Source organism: Salminus brasiliensis, chromosome 11, assembly GCF_030463535.1.
Source record: "Salminus brasiliensis chromosome 11, fSalBra1.hap2, whole genome shotgun sequence".
NCBI classification, from domain to species: domain Eukaryota; kingdom Metazoa; phylum Chordata; class Actinopteri; order Characiformes; family Bryconidae; genus Salminus; species Salminus brasiliensis.
The window spans coordinates 35,649,967-35,660,163 of NC_132888.1; the positions used below are offsets into that span (position 1 = coordinate 35,649,967).

The window sequence follows — 10,197 nt, forward strand, 5'->3', positions numbered from 1 at the left end:
TTATTGTATCTCACTCAAACACACTGAGGAGCCATGATAAACCCAAAACCCTGCGTAGAGCGGCTCAGTGAATGTGGTGTGGAATGTGTATATGTGGGAAAGTGTGCGTGTGTTAGGTGAGATACCATAGAAGATAAGAGTGCCGTTCAGCCAGTCCAGATACACTCCTACTCCGCCAGACTGGTGTGGGTGGAGACGTATACCAATGCTCTTTTCATTGTGAAAAACACAGCAAATATCATCAAAGCGTCTCAGACTCCAAGACTGATCATTGAATCCAAATAGACTGTCATAACCATCCCCTTTCCTCCTGATCCCTCTGTAAGACACGACTATGGCAGTGCCCATTCCACTCCACTCAGCCTCCCAGTAACAGCGTCCCGTCAGACTCTCCACACTCAGAACCTGAGGCCAATATTTAAATCGGTCTGGATGATCCGGATATGGCTGTTCCTCTCTCACACACTCCACCTTTCTGTTCTCTTCAGTCAGAGACAGGAGTGTGTGTGCTGTGTTTGGGTCCAGAGTGAGCTGACAGGCATCTGCACACATACACACACACACACACACACACACACACACACACACACACTAAATAGGAAGAAACATATATGTGTATAAGAGAGGTTGGGTATGTGTGTGTGTCTTACATTTCTTTACTCCTGGTTTCATCCTGTTTATCCCTCCATGTTGCACCCTAAAGCACACACACACACATACACATGCCATTGGTTAAGATGGTAAAAGGTAAGGCAGAAGGTTTTAGGTTTTGGTTATTAATGAAATGTTATTAATTAACTGTCTCAATAATGTGTAATAATAATTCTTCTGAGAAGAACATTGTTGAAGAACACCCTCATTTCTGTTTATTTATTAACCACCTGAGTGGTCAGGAACTCCGGTGGTTAATAAACACATTCCCTCAGACTCTTGTCAACACAGGGGGGATTAGAGAACACACACAAGAAAAATTGACCTTCAGAATTTAGACAAAGAGGTTTAACCTCTGTTTATTCTACATATTCAAAAACTAGTTCGTTTTACTAATTAGTACACAACTGGGTACACTCATATTCCTGTCATGTGCAGTACCGCTATAGCCAAAGATAGTTTGTGACAGTTTTGGTCTAAAAATACATAAAGGTTAGTTTTTGTGTTCCTGAACTTTAATCATTAAGTCAGACATTTCTGGATTTGTATAAAGTCTCTGAAACTGTAATTTTGTTGTGGTTGTTTTGTGCAGAAATTTGAATGTATGTTGGTTGTAAGGCAACTCCAGTGATTGTGCTCAATTTAACTCAAATTAACCTTTAGGTAACGCTTTACTTGGTAGTCCTCATAGATGCTCACCTGACATTCAACTAACATTCAGCTGAATGCCTATTTACTGCAACTGTTGTAAGTTGTAAATGTTAGTCTATTGAATGTAACCCTACACCTAACTCCAGCCCTCAATTTAGCGAATAGTAGAATTGAGATGCAGCAAAAGGGAAAAGAGTGCAAAAGCCTTGTCACGGGGGAGAGAAGCTTTGAATGAGACAAAATACAGTGCAATGCAGTGGAACTCAGGCAAGGTAGCAGGACAGAGCATCCTTCTTCTATGACAAGCAGATGCCCTAACAGCACAAGATATATAAATCGTCAAATAAATCGTCTAGAAGATGAAGGATGTAAGGAAGACATTAAGGAGAATTCAGGGAGAGCCTTGTTGAGTGTGTCCAAGATTTTAGGTCAAATGTATGCAAAGGTAGAACAGCCCTCACAAATGTGCTCAAAAAAGATGCTGGCATAGGAAAGTTAGAAGTCACTTTGGGGTTGGAGGACTATCCGCAGAAGTACAGGGTACAGATTTGTTGACTTGGTGTCTTTGGGCACAAAGAGAACGCTAAGGGAAAATGAGAGAACAGAGAGGAGCTACAGCTACACCTGGATCCCATACTGTTCACTATATCCTGGTGACATCATATTAACTGTTGAAGTTATTTTCAGTTACAGTCATGTATAAAAAACATATCACCAAAGCATTGCTTGTTGAGGACATCGTAAACTCTCATAAGGTGTTTTATGAATCTGGTACAGTAAGACTACAACTCACAGCAGTTTCTCCAATTTACAGTGTGGATCCTCCTGTAGATCAAAGAGCAGCTTCATTCCAGACTTTCCTGGGTGATTACAGGTCAGATCCAATTCTCTAAGGTAGGATGACTTTGATTTTAGAGTTGAAGCCAGAGATAAACAGCCTTTCTCTGTAACCATACATCCTGACAATCTGCAAAACACATACATACACACATTATGGCACACCAAACAGGAAATATTTAATGAATTTTGATTTATATGGAATAAACACTAATTATTGACTGAAATGGTTGCTGACTTCAGGAGAGTATGAGGCACCCACCCCCCGCAAGACATCAACAAGTCTGCTGTGGAAATAATCAGGTAAACCTCACTTGGACCCTCAACACCAGCTTCATAAAGGAGAGAAAGCTCATCTTCCCCCTTCATGTTCTATAGAGGGACATGTGCTGCAGCTGCCAAGCCAACAGCATCGTGAACAACCCTACTTACCCCTCACACAGACTCTTCTCACTGCTGCTGGCTGGTAGAAGGTTCAGGCGTCTCAAAGCCATCACTACCAGACTCTGCAACAACTTCTACTCCCAAGATGTCAGACTTGTTAACACACAAGGACAAGGTTGCACTGTCCTGTCTGTTTACTAAGTCTGTTGTGGTTATCATATTTATTGTATTGTTTTGATTCCATGTTTGTACCTTCTGTATCTGTAATCTGTATTTGTATTCTACAAAATAGTCAATAGTTCCTGCACCTGTACATGTAGTTTACTTGTGTAATTTACAGAAGATTCACCTGAGTATCTCCAGTTTACAGTGTGAACTCCTCAGTCCAGCAGAGAGCAGCTCCACTCCTGAATCCTGCAGGTCATTGCTACTGAGGTCCAGCTCTTTCAGAGAGGAGTTTACTGACTGTAGAGCTGATCCCAAATTTATACAGGACTTTATATTGAGATTACACATTACTAGTCTGAAAAAAAAGAGAAATTACATTTCAAAAATACACAATGCATATTTTGTGGTTTAGACATTAGACAATATGCCTCAAGTCAATTCATTAAAGTTTGACCTGAGTGTTTCCAGTTTACAGTGTGGACTTTTCAGTCCAGCAGAGAGCAGCTCTACTCCTGAATCCTGCAGGTCATTGTAACTGAGGTCCAGCTCTTTCAGGGAGGAGTTTACTGATTGTAGAGCATATGACATAGCTTTCAATGAGTCTTTGGTCAGATCACAACCAGCAAGTCTGCAGAAAAAAACACATAAAAAACATAGTAACACAAATCAGATCAATTCAAATCACATGTATTGTCACATAACATTAACAGGTGTAAAGGTGAGTGGAAAAACGTAGTACATAGTCCCTCAAGTTAAAAAAAAACACATATACAAAATAGAAATAATAAATACTGCATATACACATTAACTTACTCTATACATTGACTACACATACTCTCGATGTACAATATTGCACGGCTTAAAAGTGTGAAAGTACAGGTTTAATATATGAGCTGAAATATTTACATTACTATTTACAAAAGACACTGGATAAGGAGTGAGTTGGGGAAAATCTGTAAGTGCAGTGTAACATAGCAGAGGAACAGTTCAAGTAAGTGCAGGGTGCAGAGTGTGTTTTTATGGGGTGGAGGTGAGATGAGACAAGTGAGATAACTTGTGAACTGTGGACTAGTACACTGCGCTACTGTCTGTTCAGCAGACTAATTGCTTGGGGGTAGAAGCTGTCTTGGAACTGCTGGGCAGCTGTGAGATCAGGCAGTGGCTTGGGTGGGTGGAGTACTTAATAATCCTCCTTGACTTCCTCAGACAGCATCTGGTGTATAAACGTAAAGGTCTGGAAGCTTCTGTAACAGGTGGTGATACAGCTTGTCAGAATATTCTCTACAATGCAGGTCTGGAATGTCCTGAGTGTGCAGGAGTTCATACCAAAGGTAGTAGAGACACTGTTGTGCCTTCTTTGCCACCCGTATGGTTCCTCCATAGTTTCAAATTGAAGAACCTCTAGATATTTAAGGAACTAGGTAAATGCTTTTATGCTTTTTTATATATATTTTTTTTTACAAAAAATAGACATTTTGTTAATGCAGATACAAAACTCACACAGCTCTTCTGCAGACAGTCACAGCTGGGATTAGTCTCCTATAACTCTCCTCTAATGTGCTGCATTTCTTCAGGTCCAGCTCCTCGACCACCTCCTCTGAGGTCAGAAGCATGCAGGCTAGTGCTAAACACTGTCCAGGAGAGAGATTTACTTCTAATTTTAGATACTGCTGAATCTCTCTGGAGAGAGACTGGTCATTCATTTCAGACAGACATAGGAACAGATTGATGGATCTCTCAGTAGAAAGTGGTCTGCGAGATCTTTGATATTGATTATCTCCTTTGATCAAGTTCTTGATGTACTCTGTGGTTTTCTCTGAGTGTGTGTGTGTGCATGTCAGTAGACCCTGTAAGAGTCTCTGACTGGTCTCCAGTGAGATGCCCAGAAGAAAACGAAGAAAAAGATCCAGGTGTCCATTCTGGCTCTCTACAGCTTTATTTACAACTCCCATCAGCAAATCATCCAGTGGAACATAATCAGGCCATTTTCTGTGTTCTTGGTTAAAACACTGCAGTTCCTTCATCTTCTTGCTCCTGTAGCAGTGAAACACATAAGCAGCAGCCAGGAACTCCTGAAAGCTCAGATGAACAAAGCAGTAGACCTTCCTCTGGTAAAGCACACATTCCTCCCTAAAGATCTCAGTAAAAACCCCAGAATACACTGAGGCCTCAGTGACGTCAATACCGCTCTCTCTCAGGTCCTCTTCATAAAACATCACATTGCCCTTCATCAGCTGTTTGAAAGCCAGTTCAGCCAGTTTCAGAAGCTCGGGTCTGTTGGATTCCAGCAGTTTCTTTGGGTCTCTCTCATCTTTCTCCTCATACTTCTGGTTCTTCATGTTGGTCTGAGTGATCAGGAAGTGGGAGTACATTTCAGTCAGAGTTTTAGGGATTTCTGAGTGAGGTTTTTGGATGATTCTCTGAAGCACAGTGGCTGAGATCCAGCAGAAGACAGGAATGTGGCACATGATGTGGAGGCTCCTCACTGTCTTAATGTGGGAAATGATTTTCTGGGCTTGGTCTTGGTCACTGATCCTCTTCCTGAAGTACTCCTCCTTCTGTGGTTCACTAAAACCCTGGATTTCCGTCACACGGTTGATGTGTTTAGGAGGGATCTGATTGGCTGCTGCTGGTCGACAGGTTATCCAGATTAGAGCAGAGGGAAGCAGCTCTCCTTTGATGAGGTTGGTCATCAACACACCCACTGATGATGTCATGGTGATGTCAGATACTTTCTCACACTCAAAGTTCAGTGGAATTCTGCTTTCATCCAGACCATCAAATATGAACACAGCTTTGATCTCCTCATAGATCTTTGGATCCAGGTCTTTAAGCTCAGGATGGAAGTCACACAGAAGTCCATGAAGACTGTACTGATGGTCTTTAATCAAGTTCAGCTCCCGGAATGGAAGAACAAACATGAAATCTACATCCTGATTGGCTTTTCCTTCGGCCCAGTCCAGAATGAACTTCTGCACAGAGACAGTTTTCCCAATTCCAGCAATGCCTTTAGTCAGCACGATCCTGAGATCTGGAATCTTTGATCCTTTATTTTCTTGTTCTTCATATTGGAGACTTTTTTGCTCTTGTAGAAGTTTAAAGATGTCTGAGCAATTGATTGGAGTATCTTCTCTGTGTCTCCTGAGTGTTTTCTCCATCTGTAGAACCTCATGTTCTTCATTCACTCCTTTACTCTCTCCCTCTATGATGTAGAGCTGTGTATAAATCCTGTTTAGGAGGGTTCTGTTCCCTTCTGTTTTGATTCCCTCAAAGAAGCTCTCGTACTTGCTCTTCATGCTGCTTTTGTGTCTCTTTATGACTCTGTGTAGAACATCATCCACTGTTTGTTGAGAATCCTGCTGCAGGGCTCCAGGTCCCCCCACCAGAGTGTGCATGTTAAGAGCTGATTCTGTGGAACTCTGCCTGATTGGGTCAAACACAACAACACAAAGATCAGAAACACAAAATATTAATCTGCTGAATTGTTTCACACATTAGTTATCACTGTCATTGACAACTGATGTGAAAGGAACAATGGAAAACTAAACGTTCAGGAAACTGAGACTCATCAAAGAAATCACACATGCAAAGAAATCCAATCGCAGATGTTTATAAAAAGTTATGTATAATAATGAGAAATTACACATGGAAAAAATATTGAACACATGAAGAAAGAGAGGTGCAAAAAGCCATGGAAAGTCACATTAGAAAGCAATCCTGCCACCTGCAAATTAATATCAGCTGCTTCAACTGATGGCCTATAAAAAGGTGTCTTATTACCCAGGTGCCACAAAAGAAACATCTCATGATGGGTAAAAGCAGTGAGCTCTCTCAAGACCTTCCTAGCCTTATTGTTACAAAACCTACTGATGGCACAGAAAATCTTTTCACCATAAACCAGCCATTACCAGGAGCTTCCTGCAAGATTTCAGACAGAGGAGTGAAAAGGATTATCAGAAGAGTCAATGCCAATGACCACCTGTGGAGTTCTACAGAAATACCTGGATTCAGCAGGTACAATTGTTTCAAAGAAAACAATAAGTAATGCTCCCAACCGCCATGGTCTGCCTGCATGCTCACCATGCAAGAAGAAAAAGCATGCTGAAAAACATTTAAAGTTTAGCTCAAGACAAGCGTGTGAAATACTGAGAGAATATCCTCTGGTCAGATGAGACCAAAATTGAACTCTGGATGCATTATACACACCATGTTTGGAGGTCAAAAGGCACGCATATCACCCCATTAACACCATACCAACAGTGAAGTTTGGAAGTGGGAACATCATGGTGTGGGGCTGTTTTTCAGCATACAGGACTGGCACGATTCATATAATTCAAGGAAGAATTAATGTAAAAATGTATGCAGATATTCTTGATAAAAATCTGCTGTCATCAACAAGGATGACGAAGATGAAATGATGGACATTTCAGCAAGACACAGCAACATACAGCCAAGAAAAGTCTCATTTGGTTTCGGAGAAAGAAAATAGAGCTGCTAGAATTGCCCAGCCAATCACCTGACTTAAATCTAATTGAAAATCCATAAAAGAAATAGAAGAAGCCCACAGAATTTGAAGAGTTTTTGTGTAGAAAGGCCAAAAGCACACCTGAGCAATCCATGCTTCTAGTTTCTCCATACGGGAGAATTAAATTCTCCATACAAAGTATTAAATAAAGTTCAGTAAGCGTGTTCAATACTTTTTTCTCTGTGTCATTTCTCATTATTACACAAAACTTTTTTATTTATGGACATCCTGGATGGGTTGTTATATCTGGAATTTCATGTCAATAACACCTTTTGAAATATAATTACCTAAATAATTGGTGACATGTTCAATACTTATTTCACCCACTGTATTTCCAAATGTTTGTGGACACCCCTTCTAATGAATACATTTAGCAACTATACGTTGAACCCATTGTTGACACAGATGTGCAAATGCAGCTTTTCTATTCCCTGTAGAGAAGTACTGCCATTACAATAGGCACCTGTTGACACCATGACTAATGCCAGGAGTGGGCTTAAGGGGTATAAAGCCCTCCTGAAAAGTGTGCTTGTATAGTGTTTCTAAATAAATGAGAAATGAGTGAAGCAGGAGGACATAAACTTCACGCAATGCACACAGTGTGATTAGTACTGAATTTAGTAGCTCTGCTCTCTCTGATGAACTTCATTACACCGTTCAACAAACACTGGTCCAATTTCTGGAGGCTAACTGAGTAGATATATGTTCAGAAACTGTTATGTACTCTGGCAGTTTAGAGCAGAGTTTAGAGGTTGGGTTAACCAAATATTTACATCATTCACACACATTATTCTAACAATGATAGAAAACCCTTAATGCCCTCCATCATTTCGACTGATTACAACACTGAGGGCTGTAAAATTACATTACAAAAAACATTTCAAGTAGGTGGCAAGCATATATGAAACAAGTGCATGTAACCACACTCTGGTTCAGCGGGATCTATCCCTGGTGAACCAAGTGTTTCACTTCTCTGAACTGTCTGAAATGAAGCTGGTAACTCCAGCCTCCAGCAGCAAGTCACCTCTCTGAGACTCAAAACCTAAAGACAGTCACTTTTGCAGCAACCCCCCTAATGTGTTTAATTATACACAAGTGAGCATCCAGTTTCAGTCCATGCACACCACAAGTGCAGGCTAGGCTACATCAGGCTAAGCTGCAGAAGGCTGCAGTGATTTTAGTAGAAAATATGCTCATCTGCTTCATGTGCTCTTTGGTCATCTTTTCTCTCCATGCCATTCTAATCATATAAAGTGGTTCTGTATATTATTAATAATGATGCAAATTTGATCGAATATGACAAGTAATAATAGATTATAAGGGGATTTTAGCATCCCAATAATGTTAAGGTCAGGGCCTTGACTGATTCAAGAGAAAAAAAGAGAAAGTCTATAACTGTCTGTAATTGTGACTTAGATAAGATCAGACCACATTTTAATCAGTGCCAAAATCCAGGTAATTCCAAATAGTTCCCTTACCTTTTCTTACAACTGTTGTAAAGTTCTGTTGCTTCATTACTCATCAGTGTTTCACTGAAAGACAATAACTCTTGGTTAGATGGAGCAGCTACACTGCTGAATTTAGGAGGTTGCTCGATGGACCAGTCACTCTTCATAGACATACAGCTGGGTTCTCTTCCTATACTGCTGAATTTAGGAGGCTGCTCGATGGACCAGTCACTTTTCATAGACACACAGCTGGGTTCTCCTCCTCCACTGCTGAATTTAGGAGGCTGCTCGATGGACCAGTCACTCTTCATAGACACACAGCTGGGTTCTCCTCCTCCACTGCTGAATTTAGGAGGTTGCTCGATGGACCAGTCACTCTTCATAGACACACAGCTGGGTTCTCCTCCTCCACTGCTGAATTTAGGAGGTTGCTCGATGGACCAGTTACTCTTCATAGACACACAGCTGGGTTCTCCTCCTCCACTGCTGAATTTAGGAGGCTGCTCGATGGACCAGTCACTCTTCATAGACACACAGCTGGGTTCTCCTCCTCCACTGCTGAATTTAGGAGGATGCTCGATGGACCAGTCACTCCTTACAGACACACAGCTGGGTTCTGGAGGTTCTGCAGGATTTACCCTAAAAGCAGATGATACACATGAGAGTAAAGTGTTCTTTCTTTAGTCTGAGTGTAGGAGACAGTATTTACTCCCCTATGTGTTGATGGAAACTTACTTACCAAAGGTCAGAGGTTCCTCCTCCATTACTGGAGTGATGAAGCTCCATCGTAGGATGTTTACTCTCTCCACACACACACGTGGTCTGCTCTCTGTGAACAGTTCATCCATACAAATTAATCACATGCTAGAATACTCTGTGTAGATTAAGTATGTATTCAGTGTATTGTAAAATTATACAGTGATAATCAAGCAACACTTCATTACTGAAGAAATGCAGTGATTCATACATTTGGGAAACAACAGATGCTAATGAAGATGTAATAAGTTAGTAAGTACTTTTACTTAGCTCTTGTGGTAAATACATGATTAGTGTTCCTCCTTTGCTTCAATGTCTTTCTACATCTTGAAATGCTTGAAGATCTACATGCACTGGGCTCATCATGAAGTGGTTCCAGAGGCTTATCATGAGGCACATGAAAAAAAGCAGCTCCCCCCACTCACTGGACCCACAACAGTTTGTGTAGTGTCCCAACCGTTCTACACATATCATCTCCACCACACTTCACCTGTCTCACACCCACCTGGACAATAAAAACTCGGAAGGAATATAGTTCATTGGCTTCAGTTCAGCATTCAACACCATCATACCTCAAGATCTGATTGAAAATCTGAGCCTGCTGCTCCTAAACACATCCCTCTGTAACGGGGTCAAGGATTTCCTGATTGAGAGATCTCAATATCTCTATATTATTTTGTTGCCAGTATGTTTTTAGCCTGGATTACTGCTTATCCAGACACTGGACCTTCCAGACTGTGAGCAGGCAGCGTGTACCATCAGCCACCAGCAGGGGGC

At 41.2% G+C, this 10,197-nt stretch overlaps 1 protein-coding gene across 1 annotated transcript; it reads right to left on the reverse strand.

Moving 5' to 3' along the window:
• LOC140565023 (NLR family CARD domain-containing protein 3-like) lies at positions 1-8,754 on the reverse strand. The gene is made up of 7 exons (XM_072690765.1): positions 8,695-8,754; positions 4,192-6,114; positions 3,146-3,319; positions 2,873-3,046; positions 2,096-2,269; positions 651-697; positions 1-542 (listed from the first exon to the last, which is right to left on the reverse strand). The coding sequence occupies exons 1-7, from the start codon at positions 8,736-8,738 to the stop codon at positions 1-3; spliced, it is 3,078 nt and encodes a 1,025-aa protein (XP_072546866.1). The 5' UTR covers positions 8,739-8,754.
• Between the last annotated feature and the right edge of the window lie 1,443 nt (positions 8,755-10,197).